At 41.4% G+C, this 20,009-nt stretch overlaps 1 protein-coding gene and 2 long non-coding RNA genes across 4 annotated transcripts in view; 2 read left to right on the forward strand and 1 right to left on the reverse strand.

Annotated features, from left to right (window-relative positions):
• The window catches only part of NAMPT (nicotinamide phosphoribosyltransferase), a 30,977-nt gene extending 17,643 nt beyond the window's left edge, over positions 1–13,334 (reverse strand). For both annotated transcript variants that reach the window (XM_026097637.2, XM_064505620.1), the window contains exons 1-2: positions 13,202–13,334; positions 1,278–1,434 (exon numbers count right to left, since the gene is read on the reverse strand). In XM_026097637.2, the coding sequence (XP_025953422.1) occupies positions 1,278–1,434; positions 13,202–13,261 (217 nt within the window). In that variant the 5' untranslated portion in view covers positions 13,262–13,334. The remainder of the gene's footprint in view (positions 1–1,277; positions 1,435–13,201) is intronic.
• LOC135327411 (uncharacterized) overlaps positions 13,207–20,009 on the forward strand; it is a 50,399-nt gene continuing 43,596 nt past the window's right edge. Inside the window, exon 1 of the long non-coding RNA XR_010387512.1 lies at positions 13,207–13,340. This is a non-coding gene — a long non-coding RNA (uncharacterized LOC135327411). The remainder of the gene's footprint in view (positions 13,341–20,009) is intronic.
• LOC112981756 (uncharacterized) lies at positions 13,880–17,066 on the forward strand. The gene is made up of 2 exons (XR_003258806.2): positions 13,880–14,747; positions 16,863–17,066. It is a non-coding gene; the product is annotated as an uncharacterized LOC112981756 (long non-coding RNA).

Here is a 20,009-nt window from a genome sequence, read left to right on the forward strand (position 1 = left end):
AAACAAACAATATTCGTCAATTTATAAAATAAATAACATAAAAAAGTTCAGACCCCCAAAAGTTGTTATCCTCCATGTCTCTCTTTGAAGGCAAAGTCAAGCAGAATATATTAGCTATGCTTAAACCAATTTTTACTTTAATTTATTGTACAGATTAGGAAAATCAACAGGGTAATAGATTTGTGGTTTGCAGGTTACTCAGGAACAATTTGAGATCATTACCATTTTATGACTGGTCAGTAATCTGTGAAGAGTTTTGGTCTCAGTACTAATCCCAGAGGAGTTGTCATGCTTGTGCAAGTTGGTATATACAAAAAGATGTAAGTTGACTGGCACAAGTATTAAGCTATACTGCTCCAGGGAGAATCCCTCTGGAGAGAGCTTACAGCCAATCTCTGATGAACCACTCCTGTGATAAGAACTGACAGTCTAACCACATTATTCAAATAAGCATTGCTACTACTTTAGGAGCAATTGTCATTTGAAATGGTAGAAAACAATATTCAGATTGCTAAAGACAAAGAAAAAGATTTTCAAGTGTTTTGATTTTATTCTAATGTCAACATTAGACAGGAATTGGCAGAGATATCTACAGGGCTGGATCAAGGTAAAGACACATAAGCTAAGACTAAAATTTTCTTTCTAAAGCTTGACACAAGGCAACTCGCGTTCAGGTCAGAACAGCTGACATTTACACATAATGCTAAAAGCAAACAAAATTAAAACTTAAATGGTACCAAGGAGTTTTTAGATGCTACTCCTGAAACTGCCAATACTGAAAATACTTTCGTATGTAGCTGCCATATTAAGTGATCTAAATGGAGCGGCAAAAGAAACTTAAGGGAGATTTAATTAAACAGTTATTAGCTTATACACTAAATAAAATCGGCAAACACAGACTGTAGTTTATGTTCAAAATGTGAAATATATTTTCCCTCAAATCTTCAGTCCTGTGATTCTGTTAACAGCCTTACTCCACTTCCATTTATTTCCATTTAGCCAAGTGAAGTTGGGATATGAACACCTCTTCATTTTTATTAGCCCATTGGCATAAAGAAACACAGTAGAGAGGTGTCTGAATTTAGAAGTCAGTACCACTTTATGAGGGTGGACATCTCTCAGCCTCAGAATCACATAAATAAGATCTTATGCATGTCAGCACCTACGCTGTAACAAAATAAGCTGGGAATTATTTCAACTATATGACTCCAGCATGGTTGAGAAAAATGAAAGTATTAATTCATAGGTAAAGTGTTACTGGAATTTGAGAGAGTTACCTTTTAAGTATTTATTCAGAATGTACTGCAAACCGTAAAAAACAGTTTCCTCGTATTTCACTTTCCTTAATTTGGAGTTTTCAGTCTTCTTTTCACGACACTCAAAGTAGGAATATACTTTGCTTGTATTAGGTGGATATTGCTTGTAGTGTGTAACCTACATTAAGAAAAACTCCAGTAAGAGCTCAAAACATCACTACAAAGCACAAAAGAAATCAAAAGTCATTGGGCATATTACAGTTTTCAGCAGAGCTCTATCTTTGTGTATTAAAGCTTGGAGTAACTCCAACTTTTCTGGACTATTACTATTCCCCCACTCACATTCTAGATAGCCAAAAAAATATTTAGGGGATTTCCCCTTTTTTAGCCCTCTCCAGTTTTCAGTTCAAAAGACTGGCTCCACTACCTTATTCTTTGCTTCAGTGTCAGGCCTTTTCCCTTGAGTAAATAGTTTTCATGCCCAGCTCCTCCACTCCTCTGACAACTTCACTTTGATTAGCTGGGAAAGACACTGGCTGGGATTTTTAGAAGCAGCAGTGAGCGCTGACAGGCCTGGTCAGTTTTCTCTCTGCCGCACTTTGGCCAAACCTAATAGCAACAGGAAGTAAAAATTTGTTTGCCACTACCAAAGGGAGGTATCTGCTTGCAGTTTTGAAGGCTATAGTCGTATGGCTCAGAATAAAAGCCATCTAGGCTCAATAAGGCATTGGCAATGGCATTTACCCAAGTGTCTCATTTACCTTGAGTAGAGTGGATTTCTCCAACTCTGATTATGTCAAAGCCAGCTTACAAACCTGCTACTGCTGGTAATGCTGTTACAAAATCTATCAGAGGTTTGCATCTCCCCACAAAGATTGCTATGTGACCCTTTTTCTAATTTGCAAGAAAAGTTCACAGTAGGCATAAATCAAGCAAGAAAAGTTGCAGTCTGAAAGCCTATGTTACATGGAAATTGGTCACATAAACATATGAGGCTATGGGGGATTCAACCATAACAGCTTGAACTAGCAACTGATAACTAGCAAACCTATGAGGCTATGGGGGATTCAACCATAACAGCTTGAACTAGCAACTGATAACTAGCAAACCTACCCAAAGATTTATTTAGGGTAATACACTGTTTGGAACTATTACACTCTAAACAATACAGTTTCAACCTGCAACTTTGGTATCTCCTAATAGGTAAAAAGCAAATTCTGTGCAAAATCCACAATTTCATATTACACAAAATGAACACACAATGACATCAATTACGTACTATCAGTGTTTAAATAACAGGATACATAAATCAGCCTGAGGCATCCCCAAAAGAAGAGCTATCGAAAGTTTTTTTAAATTATGACCAAAAGAAAAGTCTATCAACAAATCCATACATTCTATAAGGGTAAACTGTCCCTAAGGCAGAGTAAAGCACCATAATACATCAGAGCAAAACTCAGAAGTGTGAAAGGCATATCAGAGTTTTCCTGTAAAGCCCAGTAGATTCATAGGTGCAAGTATGAGATCATTGTAAGTTACTTGCTGCTACTTCTTATTCCAAGTCACCTCAACAATATAGTTTCTAGTATCATGAGAAACTGGTAAACAGATAGCTTTAAAAATAGATAGTTATAAAAACTCTTTCTTATTCTCCTGGCTTTTTAAAATGTACCTCTGACACTTTCAAAATGAAATATTTGAAAGTTTCCCTTACCTGTATTACTAAAACTGTATATTAAAGGATTTTAAAAACACAGTTTTCTTTTTCCTCTCAAAGGCTGTTTATATTTAGCAATTCACTCAGCTTGGACAATGAACTAGACTGCTCAATTGCATTTTCTGGTTCTCCTATACCAGCACAATGCTGCTGTGTTTGGGTTTCCAAAGCTGCAAGGAAACATTCAAATAGTAAAAAAGGCAATTTAAAAATCTTTCCATTATTTTTACTTGCATGAAATTTTCAAGGCCAATCAAATAAATACCAAGCTTGTCATTGCAAGTCATCTGCCTTTACTTCAAACAAAGCACTGCAAAGCAGACACATTTAATGGAGCACAAACCTAGTCTGTTCCAGCACCACAACTCCAAAAGCAGAATGCTTACTATTAACAATGTTAGACCTAAAGACACCAATTGGCTTTAGCTTCAATTCTAGCTATAAGGAAAATGTCTCCCTCCATGAATTGTAACATGTCAGTTCTATGCAGAACTTCCAAGGGGGTAAATCACACTGCCAGTACACAGAGAATTCTTTCCAGGATATTATCACACTTGAAGGAAAACAAACAAACAAAAAAACCCCCCGACTACTATGAAGCAGTCTGAAAAAAGCAAGTTGTATTTGACATGCCTTTCTAACTAATGGCATTATGAATACACACACAGAGTCCCCTTACAGAAAAAGGCACTGAATGGTCTCCAGGAAAAGAACATGAAACAAACCATCAGATATTTCAGTTACTTTAAGGCAAGGAAAGTAGAAACTCCTTGCTTCACACTGTTACCATGGAAGTAAGTTACAGAAACTGTGTGAAAAATTTTTACTCTTTTCTATAACCATGCAAAGGACTGGACTTTTAGTTCAGGCTCCTTCTTGATTTGATTATATCACCAAAGGATTTTGTTTAACCTTATTTCTGTTCTTCATCCTACTGGCATCCAACAACTTCATAATTTCAGACTAAGCCCTCAACATAGAGCCTAGCTTAAAACGTACATAGCAGGCTTCCCAGGAACAATTATGCAAGCCAATAGCTAGAATTCCTTGTAACATGCTCTAGAACAAAACAATGTAATGCTGTTTTTATTCACAACAGTTCAAGCAAGATAAAGAAAACTATATCCAAGTGAGACTGTGTACTCAGGTTTCTTTGACAAAGTTGAATTACCCAAGTTAACGCACATGGGCAGGTTGCTGAAGTCAACATCTATATTACAATGAAAGCTTGTGTGATCTTTAGCTACCACCTGCAATAAAAACTTTGGCTTTTGCAGTTCAAAGACATCTCCCTCCAGCCAAATGTTTCTATCAAATGGATTACAGACCCAAAATTAACTTGAAGTGTACAGTGCACACAGTGAATTAGTGCCACCTTTTCCTACTGCATTTAAGTGGAGTTTTCTTTAGGGACTTCCCATCCTCACTCTGCCTGGAAGCACGAGCACAAAACATGGTGTTCTGGCTGCAGACCAGAACTAGAGGGCTGAAATCGGGCTGGAATGCTAACAGCCAGACTGACAGTGCCAGTCAAGCAGCCTAAAAACTACTGAAGTCCCTCAAACATTATCACAGATTTAGCTACTTTTTCTGACTTATTAAATTAGATCTTTATCTGAAAATACACACCACCTAGTGTCCAGAAAGAAGTTATTTCTAAGGATTCAAACCTAAGCAAAAGCAATGTTTATGACACAAGTGTCAATTTATCAATTATACTGCTTCAAGTATTTGAAGATGACAGTTTACTAATTTTACAACAGTTATATCTGTAAGATGCAATTTTGTTCCTCACACGTTAGAATCTGTTTAAACAGAGTGAAAAGTATGCATCTCTGGCAGTTAAGATATTTCACATCTAAGCAATCTTTAGATCTGTAAGTCTAAATAACTTGTGCTTCCTTTCACATTCCACAAAGCTATTAGTTTTGTAAATAAAATCAAAACACCCTTTGGGGTATACAACATGTCTGCAAGACTTCTCACAAACTATTCCCCTTTCAAAGGCTCAGTAAAAAATACTGCACTTTCCAACCTTTGCTTACTCCAAGAGCACTGTATAGGTATGTGAGAAATTAGGCACAAGACCCATTTCTGCTTTTCTTAAGGTGTTTTACTGGAACTTAAAATCTTTAGATCCATTCCTAAACTCTGCTACAGGTTTCTACAGTGCTAAGTCGCTTCACTCTGCACCTCAGGTCCTCATCTGTCAGTCAGAAATTACTTCTCTGGTTTACGTGTTTTGCTTTCAAGCTCTTAGGCACAGGCACCAATACCTACTAGGCTACATTTATCTACAAAGCAACATGACAGCTCCAACTGCTAACTAGGACTTCTGGACTACTAGGATGCAGGGAAATAATAATATGCACCTACCATAGTGATGTTCCAGAGGTTTGCTATGTAGTGAAATGTCTGGTGGAAAAAAAAGTCTGGGGAAAGATCAAGCCCTAGAGAGCAGAAACATTTCACGAAGGAGACCAAGAATGCCATTGAAATAAAACTATAAGACACTTTAGACAATTAAAACTATGTTTATAAGAATGCCTGAACTTTTGTTATTGTCAGATGAAATTTTGCATCTTTCTGTATTCTAAGGAAGATTACAAAGACAAATCAGTGACAATGGACAATATTTGAAATATATTTTATATGACTTACAGATCAAGATATTATTGATGAGATAAATCAGTGCTTTCAGTTTGGGGATGATAAAAGCAGGACTGGTATAGATGGGCTCTTGATAAGCAGGAGTGACCATAAACTCCATAGGGAACCTCTTCTCAACAGAAAACAATCCCCCCCCCCCCAACCCTAACTGGGACTAGGAGACCCTTAAGAGAAAACAAAACCCCAAAGTAGCTCAACGGCCTTTCAATACTTAGTTTGAAGACTGTGGTTTAGATTTTCTCTGCACAAATTATGATGAACAGCCTTGGAACAACCATCTGCAACACAGTTATGTTATGATTGAAATAGAGCACTTTTATTCCAGTTGTAGTAACTCCTTACTAAATTTAATCAAAATAAAGCTGTACTCTGAACAAAGAATATCTCCATTGGGACTACACCTACTTAACTAAATCGAATCAGTCAGTTGACAAAAACTTGCAGCACAAATTCCATTTTGATCAGCCATCCAAGAAAAATCCATCAAACATTAAGTGTTAAATTTTGGGAGGAAAGGAATTAACAGGTATTCATCACAAAAAAAAGAAGAGACTGAGGTAGAGGCTGCATTTTATAAGCTAGATAAGACAGTTTTTGGCATAAAAGACTATGTTTATAATCCACAAGCTGTGTTATGCAACAGATTGCAACCATATTAATGAAACGGCTTTAAAAGGTTATTAAAGTCTATACATCTCAACCATCTGAAAACATGAAACCTAGGCCTGGCATGACTAAAGAACTCAGGTGTGGCCAAGTTCCTTTTCATTCCTGGTGCTCAGCTAGGCCTGGTAGATGCTTAACATGAAAAACAAGAAGGATGGTTCAAAGCCCTGTCTAGCGTGGGGACAGAGGGAGGGCAACTGCCCCCCCCAACCCGACTATCTAATGATATTTGAACTTTCTGGAATTATATTAGAAGATCTTTAGTGCAAAATGTGTACAGAACCACCCAGCTATTGAAACCAAGGCACTGTATAGCCAGAAGCACAAAGAATTATGGGAAGAGGAGGAAAATAAATCTGAAGGAGCCTAGTCCTGGAAGCTGGTAGCTAGGCCACTCAGCCGGGGCACTTTAGGCTGTGCAGCAAGTAATTAGGGCTCAGCCTACAGACTGGTCACTGTAGTGCAAGCCTTTTTAGTACACTGAAATGGATATGGCCCATTCCAGTGTATGTGAAAATTGACCTTAGCCTGTTAAAAGTGACAAATAAATATGAGAGGTAAAGCTGTGGGAAGCAATGTTAGAATGGCTTGTTGAAAGAACTAATACTTGAGCAGATATATCTAGGGCATCTTCATGCCCATACACAACCTGCTGAGTTAGATGATGCAGCGGTGCTTCTGGCATTAACACTGGGTATACTTCTGCAAAGCAACTCTAAGATCCCCTTAACTTCCATAATACCTATTACTTGAAATATGTGTGGAAATATGCCATGATTTGAAAGACTGTATCACCTAAACCTTTATCAGGTTTAACCAATAGAACGGTTGAAATGAAAGGTTGCCAGTAACCTATACGAAAAACAACACTGTTAACACCAGAGGGGATGAACCAGTACTTAGGAACAAAGGGAATGCTTTATCAGATATACTTCACTGGGATGAGACATAACTAACAGCAGTTGTAATGTAAACTGCTGACCCCCTTCAGGAAAAAAACCTGACCAGCAGTTCTATTCAACAGCGAAACTACTGCAGTTACCAAAGCAATCACAAAAGGAAAGTATACCACAGACGAAAATGGAAACGCAAAACCAAATCAGAAGTCAGTATCGTTCAAGGATGAAGTTATCTGAATGCAAGAGGAAACCTCAGAAGAATCAATCTCTACGAAGACAACAAAAAGGGCATCCAACAATAGGAAGTGAAGTGCAAGACACTCGCTAGCAAGTGTTAAAAAAAAAAATCTAATAATCAAGTAAAATCTTACTATTTTGGTCGTAAGTGAGCTTCAAATTACCATAGACAGGTAGCTTTATAGAGACCTCCAGCAGACTTACTGAAACAGCATAAGTGAAGCAAATGCAGATTAAGATACTTTTTTAAGACCCAGTAGCAAAAACACTGGGAGATACCTGCTCTTATGAGATGAGAGGGATACACTAATACGGGTTTTGCGAGATTGAAGGCTGATCCCATTGTATCATTTTTGATATCTCTGTGTTCTATCACCATCCACCATTTCTTATATATAGGATGAAAGATAAGGGGATCAGAGGTGAGGAGAAAAAAGTTAAGATATCAGTCAGCACTAAGAAAAATGAGGCAGCATGCAAGCACCTGAATTTCTATTGAAGTTGCACATATCAGCAGAGATGCTGTAAGTGACCACAATCACATTCATTGTAAAAACAAGTCAAGTGTAAGCATTAGAACTAAGTATATTCTAAATTGCTCAGAGAAAATACAATGTTTTAAAAAAAGGTAATGCTTTATGACAGATTTCTTTGCCACCAAAAATTCCTGTTTTGCATCCAAGATGATCATAATGAAGATGACAAAATGCCTTATGTTTACTGTTTACACATTTGTGAAGTCAGTTGCACTATTTCACATATTGCTACAAGTTTCCTGTTCCTTAATGAATACAGAAAAACATCAACTTTTCAACAATAAAAGCTGCAGTGACTCAAGAAAGAGGGACTTTCCATTAATTTAACAATTGTCTGAATTCTGTACATTTACAGTATTTCTTTAGAGCAATGATGACTTGGGATTTGTAACAGTACAGAGTGAAAAAGGCTTAAATGCTGCCAATCAAAACGTGAAAGATAATGAACCTAGATAAAGCAAAGAGAGTTTCTTACAAGGAAGGTCAGTCCGGAAGTTTCCAATGCTTTCCGCTGACAGCATCACAGGAGATACCAGCACACAGTCACATCCCAACCAAAAGGGTTTAATTAAAAACAAAAAAGTGCATCTGAACAGGAATATTTTATGGTCATTAAATACTAATCAATCCCAACAAATTAAAGAATACTCATGTCTTTTCCTTGCATACCCATAGCTTTCTAAATAACATACAGGCTGTCAGAAACCTGAGGATAAATACACACACACAAGAAGTGCTTCAGAAGCAAGTGTTCTTCTAACATCCATTCAGAGTTTAAAAAAAAAAAAGTCAGTCAAAATGATAAACACTTTAAATTCAAAATACAAGATACACAGTGTTAAAAAGTATCTTTTAAGCTTCACTGAAGCATCCAGAAAGTACCAAATTCAGAAACAGACCTCATTTATAGTCTATATAGCAAGTCAGCTCCTCCTCAAGGGTAATTGCATGGCAACTTATTACAGCTATCAGCTTAATTACAAAACATTCCAAGCAGCAGTGATACATTTTACTGGTAAAAGCAAAATAAGCTATTATTGCTTCAGCGAACAACATTCAGTCTTCATTTTGATAGCGTTTCCTCACTTGCAGCTCATGCTGCAGCCAACGTGGGCCAAAATTTTCAGAACATTCAATTCTTCAAACGGGTAGAAGATTGTTGGTTTTGATGAAAAATGGAAAGCTAGAATATACAGCTTCAGGCACATGCTTAGGAGGTCCGGTAACTTCAGTGAGCTCTGTAAAAGCCTCAATGTATGCCAGTCAGTAACATCTTCCAGTTGAACAATACAGTTCTCTTAAGCTGATCCTCCCAATTCAGTTTCAGACTACTGATACCCTGAAGATTTATTGCCTGTGCAGAAACAAGTAAGTCTGAAAACATGGAATAACCAGAGCATTGAGCATCAGAGAGAAAGAAAACAGATAGTAGTGTGTCAAGGAATAACATCAGATGAATGAAGAACTGGAGGACACAGATCCTGTGGGTTGGGAAGCATGATGAGTGAACACAACCCTCACTGTCCCAGAGGGGGATGAGAGAGAGAACAACATGGGGAAGAATGACACAGCCCAGCTGAGAGGAAGGGAAAGACTAGGACACATCAACTCTTGCACTAAAAAGGTTGTAGGAACTTCTTGATATGGACAGAACAATAATAAGCATGCAGCACATGTGTATGCAGAACAGGGAACTTCAAGGAGCCTGCTGACATCCCCTTACTTGCAGCTTTCAAACTACCAGCAAGAATTTTAACTTCAAATGCTTCCCTTTTGCAGTCGCATTAAGTCACTAACAGAGAACACCAATATTAAAAACATCATCTCTGTACTGGAGAGTCACAAAGACATTCCCCAGATAACACTGCAATCATGACTCTCTTGAAAATGCTATGATAAAAGGACAAATAACCAAAGTAGTAAAAAGGCTGCTTTTATTTATCAGCAAGATAGATACACACCAAGCCATAGACCCCATATGCCCAGACTCTGAGGGGACAGCATTTAGTACCTGTGGAGATCATCCCGTTGGAGGACTAAAGAAGTTTAAGAATACAGAATGAAGTACACAGGAAAAAGAAAAAAGAATTTTGTAAAAATAGTTATATTATTATATCAATATCATGGAGCACTTCTACAATTCTCTAAGCAGTTCACAACAGAAGCTCAGTGCTGGGTCCAGTGTGTAGCAAGTCTCTGAGATTTACCCACTGAGAATGATTCCTATCTAGAAATACTTAGTAGACTAGAAATAAGCATGAAACTCAATTATTTTTCACAATTAGCTTTTAAGATTTTGAAACTGAATATTTGACAATCTTCTGTGACTTAACAGGAAATGTCCTATGATTCACAGACAGATAGGAAGATGGTTTAAAAGGAGGGCACACTGGATTAACTGTCAACAGAATATTGTTTAACCATCAAATTAGTTGGACTTGCAGTACTTGTTTTTTTGAATTCTATATAGACACAGAACCAGCAACCAATTTTCTCTCCTCCCCAAATTTCCAACTGTAGCAACACAGAACTGGAACACTGAAGCTAATGCTGTTTGGACACAGACTTATGAATTATTAGAGATATGACCCTGAGATACTAAACTTTGTACTTGTGGACAGCTGCCTGAGCCAGGGTGGTACTATTTAGAACAGCCTGCAAATTCTTTTTCCAAGCTGTTCCACGTGACTTTTGTCACTGACATTACTTTGTATGGATACCATCTACTGCAGTAGAATCACCAAGTAAATTTTTGAAAACAGATGCAAGTTTCTCCTCAGATTTTGTTTATTATATATGGTACTGCACACACAGAAACTGTAGATATGGCCAAAATATCTATAAAAAAGAAAAAGGCACAAGATCAGTTCTCTCTCTCTCTCTCCTTTTTTTTTTAAAACTACTAGTCAGAGTATTTTGTAATTCCTGTAAAAAAGTTTGATGTTGCAAACTACCAGATATTTTAGCACAACTGTTACCGAAAGTGCTTTCACTAAGTGTGTTGCATTGATCGGAAATGATCTTATCATCCAGGGAGAAGATAAGTGATGTTTGCTTGTATTACCTAACAAGATATAAGAACTACTTGTTTAAGCACTGTTCAAAGATGTTAGAGCTTTTGAGATTGGGAACAAAGCATACAGGGAGAGAGACACTTTAAATGGCCCTAACAAAGCAGTCATTTCCAACTGTTCTTAGTATAACGAGACATACTCCAAACTGTCACAGTAAACTTTATCTAAACTCACAGTTTCAGATTAGGAGAAACATTTGGCCTTTAACTTGACTTCTTTAAGATTCCTATCTCTCACAGAATGCTACCAAAACATCTTTGATTTAAAGTAACAAATAAGACTGAAGCAGACCTGTTACCCGTCATACCAGCACTCCTGATTACTACTAATCCCAAAGTACTACTAATCTCAAAGCAAAGTGAAGTTAACAAAAGTGCTACACAAATTAAAGTGGATACTGTTTAAACCCAAGCCTACAGTACTTCATGTTTTCTAGGCTTTAGTGTTTGCAAGGTCTACTTGTGATTAGTCTCAAACATGGAGGAAAAAGTGGGCCTTCCATAGCTGAACCAAGTTTAACAATGAACACTTGAACATTGTTCCTAGAGCGAGTACTGCAGCAAGATTAAGTCAGTATTGAAAGCAGTTTCCCTGACCCTCAATAGCAGCATTAAGATGCTCTGACTGAGCAGCTCTAAGATTTATGAGTTTCTTCCAGTTTTTCAACACACACTCTCTCCAACAGTAATAGGTGTTAAGAATTTCTTCACAAAAACAATGCCTTAACGTAGCATCGAATAACACTAATATCATCAAAGATGAGCTGGCAAAGATACAGCCATGCAGGTCAGCAATCAGAGCATCTTACTGAAGCTTGTACTTTAGTAATTAGTCAGTAACAAGACCTGGACATTTCCTTCTGTTTACTCTTCTGTCTAGTAGTAGTCCAAAAAAGAACCACAGCAGTGCTCAAATCTTTAATAAATACTTTATAAAGATAATGATAAACTGTATGGTTACTCTAGTTTTGCTGAGGGCACCAGCAACCTCTTTGACATTGCAAATTCAGCTGCCAAAGAAAAAGGCTTTTCCAAGTCTAGGAGATACGGCACATGTATAAGGCCAGGCTCTGGGAGTCACATGCCAGCTCTGCCCAGTGTCCACAAACTGTCTGTTTGCGTCAACACAACACGGAGCAGAAGCAGGACTTGGGCCTGGGCAGGCTCATGTTCCGATGTATTCGGAGAGCTTCTGGGCCAGAAATCAGTCCTCTAGTGGACCGAAACAGAACGTGGACAGCTGCCTGTACCTGATCATTGCTGATCAAACAACATGAATTTCAGGGAACGAAAGGAGGATTGCGAAGTCAGATTCCCTACTATGAATGAGAAGCTCGCTTGCAAAATGTGACATTGCAATGACTAGAAAGCACATGTGACCAGAAAATACATATTTCGAGTCAGCGAGTTCCTTAGAGTGCTCTGAATCATGAAATCACACAAAAGCGTAGGCAACCAGCACAGTTTCGCTGTCCAAGTCGAGCAAAGCGGGAGAAACCAGACAGAAGAAGAGTAACTGCCTTTCTCGCTTTCACAGTCCTAGAGAGGCAACATGTGCGTTCGCTCCCGCCGCCGCCGGGGAGGGAACAGGCGGGCGCCGCGCTCGCCGCGGGCCGGAGGATGCTCTGCCCCGGCAGGCGACCCCCGCCTCCGGCGTGCCCGCCATGGCCGCCCCTCGCCGCCCTGCCCGCTCCGCTCCGCTCCCGCAGGGCGGCGGGACGGCAGCGTCCACCCCGCCCGGTTTCACTTTCTTTCTCGCCTCGCCGCGGACGGCGGCCCACAGGACGGCCCCGGGCATCGCGCGGCGGCGGGGGCTGCGGCCGGGCCGTGGGGCGGCGCGCGGCCCCCGGCGCCCGGGGAGGCTCCCGGGAGGGCCAGCCGCCGCCAGGCCTGCTCGCCCCCCGCGCGCCGCCAACGGCCGCGCCGCCAACGGTCACCCCGCGCGCCGGGCACCCTCCCTCGCGCCTCAGGGGCCCCGACCACCGCGGAGAGGCGGCCGGGGGAAGGGACCCGCCGGCTGCGGGCACGGCCTGGCGCGGCGCCCCGCGGATGCACCGCCCCGGCGGCGGGGCCCGGCTGGGACCGCTGCGGCGGCGGCCCCGCCAGGGCGCAGGCAGAGGTGACCCCCGCCCTGCCACCGTGCCCACCTTGTAGGAGTCGGTGGCGAGGAGGATGTTGAACTCGGCCCCCGCCGTCGCGCACTCCATGTCGCCGAGCCCGAGGAGGCGCCGCCGCCCGCACGGACAGGACTGAGCTGCACCGCCTCCCGCCGCCGCCAGACGCTCGGTAAGGGGAGGGGGCGGGGGAGAGGAGAAAGGGGGAGGGGAGGGGGAACGGGGAAGGGGCGGGGCCACGGAGATTACGGACAGGGGCGGGGCCGCCGCCCCGTTCCTACCCCATTGATTGGATTCACGTCTAGGCCGCGGGAGGCAAGGCGCGAGGTCACGGGGCGGGCGGGGCGGGGCCAGGAGGCCGAGCATCCTCTGATTGGTCTCACAGCCCGGTCGGAGTTTGGGAAGGGAGGGGTGGCTCGTGACGTAGGGGGCAGGCGGGGAAGAGCCCGGTACTGCACGTTCTCTACCATTAGATTCCGGGCAGAAGGCGGGAGGGGCGGGGCCGTCCGGTGACGTCACTGGGCGGCCGATGCGCGCTCTCTTTCTATTGGTCGGGAGCGCGGCGGCGGGGCGGGCGCAGGGCTCGGCAGAGCTGGTGACACCTCCGGCGGCAGGAGGGCCGGAGCCGTGACGGCGTGCATGCGCGCGGGGCCGCTAGTTTCGGTTCCCGGCGGCCGCCGTTGGCGGGCGGCGGTTACGGGAAAAGGGCGGGGGGGCCGCGCGTAGCGGGGGGGGGTGAGCCCGGCCGTTCTGGTGGCGGGGGGCGCCCGAGACCCGGCTGGTGCCGGGCACGCAATCTCGGGTGAGGGGTGCGAGGGAGGGCCGCCCCCGCCCTCCCATGACCCGAGGGTGAGGGGAGGCTTCCCGCTCCCTCCGTCGGGGTGTGACGGGGGCGGAGGTGAGGTCAGGCGTGACGGGCGCTGTGGCCGGTTGTGTCAGCGGGCGATACGGGAATGGGAGTTACGGCGTGTACCGCCGGGGCCTTGTCTGGGAAGGTACCGGGAAGTTGCCAGGCGGAGGGCAAGCAGCCACCCGAGCGAGGGCGGTACAGCAGGGCTGGCGGCGAGGAGGGATGTGCGGCCTGGCCATGCGTCCCTGGTAGGATGAGCCAAGAGTTCCCCCTGCTAGGGCTGAGCCCCATGAGAATGAGATGTTTCAGAGAAAAAGTACCCAAACAGTGATGCGGATATCACTAATGGTGTGCCAGCCACCTACCCCCATGCCCGGAGATGATGATTGCAGTAGCTGTTGGTTATGCCGTTTGTAAGCTTATATCAGGGAATTTGGGAGAGTGTGATGAGGAGAAAAGAAAAGGGCATGTGTGCTTGGGGATTATGCTTGTGTTCCCCTGTTGACTTCTGTATGTGCTTGGTTTATGCCAATTTGTATGAGAGAGGTACCAAGTCTTTTGTTTAACAGTGACTATTTACTATTAAACTATTGACAGTTAATAAAGGAGAAGATAAACATGGCATTTACTAACAATAAGTTACGTGAAACTGCCTTCATTAGTTTTCTAATGAAGGGGTTCCCATGGACAGGAAGAAGTCAGTGAACCAGTTGGAAATATTGAGAGAAGGTCTGTATCAGGAGTTTCCTATATGGTTCCCTTATACTGCTTGTCTTGTGTGCTACTTTGCAAACAAAGTCCTGTAGTAGCAGTGGTAATGACCTGTTTTAAGTTGGTTGCCACAGTGGTTTGGATGAGGGAGCTATACAGAATCTGTCCACCGTGAACTTGCAGCTAACCTTTTTCCAGTCTTTCTAACCTCTTCTGTCTTAAATTTTCCACTTGCCCTTGTTCAGTCCTTACACATAAAGTTATCGTCATGGCCTTCACCACCACAGCAAAAGAGTTGGAACTTTCCAGTTTCTTTTTCAAGGCTCTGTGTAGCTCTTCCCCTTCTTACCTCTTTGTTGTGTTTGTTGCTGCGGAGCCCACTTGGTCTGTTCTCTTCCACTGGCAAAACTCATCTTAAAATGTTTTTTATATGCTAGTCTAGCAAGCATCTCCATGTTTTTCCACATCCCTCTTGAATATAAAAGGCTTTTTCTGAAGCAGTCTGAACTGGACTCCTCCTTATTTCCTTCTGAAGACCTGTTTCTGTCGTGGAGTGTCTCATCAATGTGAGAACATGATTATAGGATAGTCTTTACATGCAACTCTCCCTTGTTTTGTCCCAAAACTTTCTTCTGTGTTCTTGTTTATATCATATTTTTCCTTCTTGCCATGTCCTCTGTGTATTCTTTTACAGTGAAATTTCTCTGTGGCAAAGGACAAACCTTCATTTTTGTTTGGAAAGACTATTTTAATATGAGGCTGACTAATAAAAAGAAAAATTGATCAGATCAGTCTTTTATCTCAACTGTTGCAAGAAATAAGAAAAGTTGGAGAACAGAAATACTATAGGGTTTGTTTCGTTTTATTTTTAAATGGCATTATATGCTACAAGATTCTTCTGATATATCTTCAAGCCTTCAGTAGCATAATTAATGATGATTTGCTCAAACAGAATTTTTAATTATCAGCATCTTCCTCCCTCTTCCTGCTGGTTCGCTGTTGTATCTTACAACACGCCAGAACTTAAATAATGGTTTAATTTAGCTCCCATGAATACATCTAAAGCTGTATCTGTAATGGAATATTGTAATGTTAGGACACTTCAGAGTATAAATAGAAAACAGTACTATGCTAAACTGTTTATGTTTAATCACAATTTGCTGGGGAAGAGACCATATTTTAAACTTTGCAAAAATTAAATACTCCAACTCTTGCAGCAGTAGATGGTGGGAGTATAGTTACAGTGAGGAGGAGAGATGATCCTAGGAACCTGAAACACTTGAGGCCTGTGCTGTATTTGTCATTTATTATTTGGGAAAATGACTTTGGACTGTTCATCTGGCATATCAAAACCAGGATTTGTAACGTATGTGGGGCTTAACATCTGTCTTCAGAAGGAACCACATTAAGAAATCATATTCTTCAATTTAAATGCAAGTTCAGCCAAATTATTTCTGACACCATTTAGCCTATTGATAGAGTCAGGGCTCTTCAGTAATTATCTTCTAACGTTTTCCTTTGGCATAAAAGAGCTTTTTAGAGGTACTCATTTTAGATATTTTCAATAAACAAAGTTCTAATGGTACGTTTAATAGGCTCATATTAATTCAGGGACATGTTTTGCTCCCCAGGGATTTCTGATAAAAAATGATACTCTGCTTAGTAGAAGTGTCCAGTCAGCATTTTTTGTGTATAAAGTCTATAATGTAGTCTGCTACTGTATTCAGAGGAAAACCATCCTGCAAATATGTTTTCAGGCTGATGCCTGAGGTGCTATGCAAGGACAGTCAGATTAAGATGGGTATTACATCATACCTCCTCTTTGATCACTATCAAAAATTTCAGTATTTATCTAGCTATGAGAGTAATTTCGCACTTGCATAGGAAATCTGTGCCTGGAATTTCTGTATGTGCCATGGTTATGCACAGTGTACATTTTTGATCTAAAGAGGTTCCGATTCTTTTCGTTGTTAATTCTGAGGCTGAACCAGTCCCCTGTGCTCCACTCATCTCGGTGATAATTTCAAAACATATTGACAAATTAAATGCCAACGTTATCCTTTAATCATGATCATTTTATTAAAATATGCAGATGAAAGAACAGAATTTTATCTGCACTCCTGTGTGTTTTAGGTTTGGTGCAGGTTGGTGCAACAAGTGCTAATGGTGGTGTTTAAGCTTACGATGACTGACAAGAAGTCCCTCAGTGACTGACAACCGGGTTGACATTGCTGGAATTTATCAGACGTCTGTCACTCTCCACCTCACTGCATACGATTCTTTGTTGTGGAGCTGTAAGGAAAATAAAAGTGGAGTCCATAGACTTTTTTTTCAAGACTAAGTGCTAATACCTTCCTAAACCTTCCTGTCCTACAGCAGTCTGCATCATCTCAGTATTTCCTCTGTGTTCTTGTAGCCGTCTTTCATCTTGGATACCTGGCTGCGACTCTAGAGTTAATCAAGGCATAATTGATTAAGATGTTAGTATTATTTAAGTAGACTTTAGTGAGCTTGAGAATTACTTTCTCATTGCTAAATTGTATTCATCAAAAGTCTTGTTAAATAGTATCCCAGGCACATGGGATCAGGGAGAAATGGATTATCTTGCATAGAAATGACACATCATTTTAAAAGATCTTCAGTAAATGAAGCGAGCAGTAATGTTTCTCTCCTGTAGTTTATCCAAAGGCATGTGTCGATGCCTGGTTAAATCATAACTCAAAATACTCTAAAAATACTGTGTTACGCAGACTGTATAAATAACTGAATATAATATGTATGCATATAACATAAAATGACTATCTAGTATCTAGGACAAGGTTAAATCTAGTGTAAAATCCTATTTACAGGAGATGGCAGATTTTGCTGGTGAACAGCTACGCTAATTATTTGCAATTTGATATGTAGAATTTTTGTCTGTAAATGTATTTCTAACATAGTGTTGAAATCTTGCTTGATGGTCTGTCTGCTGAGGCTCCTGGTCAATCCATGGCATAGCATCTCTTTTCTGAACTCCAGCCTACCAAGGGGTGTTTATGTGAGTGCAGGACCTGGATCAGCAGGATTCACGCATCAGTACTGCTAGCATTCAAATGTTTCGCAGGTTTTGTGGTACTAAGTTAACAGCAAGTCAATTTTTCTTTATACCTTCCTAAGAACAGTATTTCACTGTTAAGTCTTATCTTCAGAAGTAAATGTATGTATTTCTGCTTGTGTTTGTATTACCAGCTTTTCAGACATGCTGCAAGACTTCTTTCCTTGCTTTTTGGAAGAGGTTGAATTTCAAGTTATGGTTATGGCTTTGCATCACAACACCTGAATGTATATCTCTTGACGTACATTGCATAATCACTACTGACGTTTGTGCTTGTTCTTGAATACAGTTCCCCAAAAGTAGGAGAGATTCAGTCACTCTATTGTTCAGAGCGATTGGAAGCTGGGATAACATGAAAATGGTATCACACAGGCAAATACTATAGGATACCCTGAAGTCTCCTGTGTAATGGAGATGCTTGACTGGTTCTTCATAGTCACTGTGGATCCAGCACAGTTTATCAGCTCTGGCTCAGGCCTGAGGTTGCCTTCACAAAGAGCCACTGGGGTGTATCTGCTCTGTTTTGTTTTTGTCAGTGCTAAAGATTCCTCATGAGCTAGTGAACTGGAGGGCGAGTGAGCGTGGTGCGTGGATATTTGAGTTCATCTGCCTAGAACCAGTTTGGATCAAGAAAGGCCTGCCTGAGCAGGCTTAGGTGGCTTTCCTGTGGCTCCATGAAGATAAGGGTGTCTGTGCACTTCTGAATGTTCTTGGGTTTGGACCGTGGTCCAGATATACACTGAAGGGAGCTGGCTTGGATCAGTAGAATATATTCTTCATGCTCCATCTCACATAAAAGTGGCTAAACTGCTTCCAGATCTGAACTCGCACTGAAAACTGTTTAACCTTGTTTGTGCAGTGCTGCACCTGAGCCAATATGCTTTGTGTTAATAACCTCTGAGCTACACAGAGTGTGTCCATAGCACAATTAATGTGCAACTCAAATAACCCTCCACAGATAGTTAAGAGTTGGCTGTGGAGTGTGGGATGCAGTGAATTAAGGTAACTAACATGAGTATTAGAGTGAGTTACCTGTGCTTTGCCCATGCATCACTGTTCCCAAGGCAGTTTAGACACCCAAAATCTGGCTGGGTTTCTTTTTCTTTTAAATCAAGGAAGTGCAAAGTATTTTCTTTGCCTCCAAAACAGAATTTCCTCTACTACGGTACAGTGCCCTGAGGCTCAGCTCAGGCAAATAAAGTAGAGCTCATGGTAACTAATGCATCTGGCTTTTTCAGGAAGAGTGAAATAATTCCAGTAAATGTATTTTAGGATTCGGGAGTACTTCTCAGTAGTTTCTCCAGCAGTGTTTGGCCCAAGAAAAATTAGTGGTGTTTCAGCATTATGTAAAGACTTTAATGTCATTTGCCTAGAATCACCTTCACAATTCAATCACTTTTTGCTACTCCTGAGCAAAACAGTAAAGAGCAAGCCCTCTGGAGTTGAGACCATGGCTAGTTCTGTGTTTGTTTATCACCTTTCGTGGCAAGGACTGATCCAAACCAGAGCCTTGCTCTAATACAGTAACAACAGCAAACCCAGTGTCTGTAGGGCATGACTGAACTTTGTATAGGTGGAGGAATAAGAGACCTCCAACTAAACTAACTGTTATTGTATGTGTATTTGAAAGGACCTTTATTTAAAGAGCCCTCTCAAATGAGAGATGTGCAGTAGTGTGACTAGGTAAAAATACATGGTTGACAACAACCAATACCACCATTGTAGTAACAAAACATGCGAAGTTCAACCACACTGCCACTGTTATGCTGAGGACCAAATGACAGCTGTCAGGTTTGGAAAGAGAGAAAATGACTTTCCAATGTTCCAGGACTCTGCATTCAATCTAGCAAACTGAAGGTTATTTTTATCTTCATTTTCATTCAGCCTGCTTAAGGGGGGGGGGGGGTAACAACAAAACTAAAACCCTCTAGAAACGCTAGTTTCCCCAGAATTTCTGTTTTCACTGTCCTGGCAACATGTTAGATTATACATATTTAGTGATTGCTCAGTTTCTGTAATATTTATTCTATTTTCCAGGAGAATACCTTGAAGCAAAATAAGATGTATCAACACATTTGAAAAAAACAGTAGACAGCTCTGACCCTTAGCATTTTGCTTCCACTCATCAGTTACAGGAGTTACAGTTTCAGAGCTTAGGACATCAGCCAGTCTCCTCACATGAACTT

This window comes from Dromaius novaehollandiae, chromosome 1 (genome assembly GCF_036370855.1).
Source record: "Dromaius novaehollandiae isolate bDroNov1 chromosome 1, bDroNov1.hap1, whole genome shotgun sequence".
Taxonomy (NCBI): Eukaryota; Metazoa; Chordata; class Aves; order Casuariiformes; family Dromaiidae; genus Dromaius; species Dromaius novaehollandiae.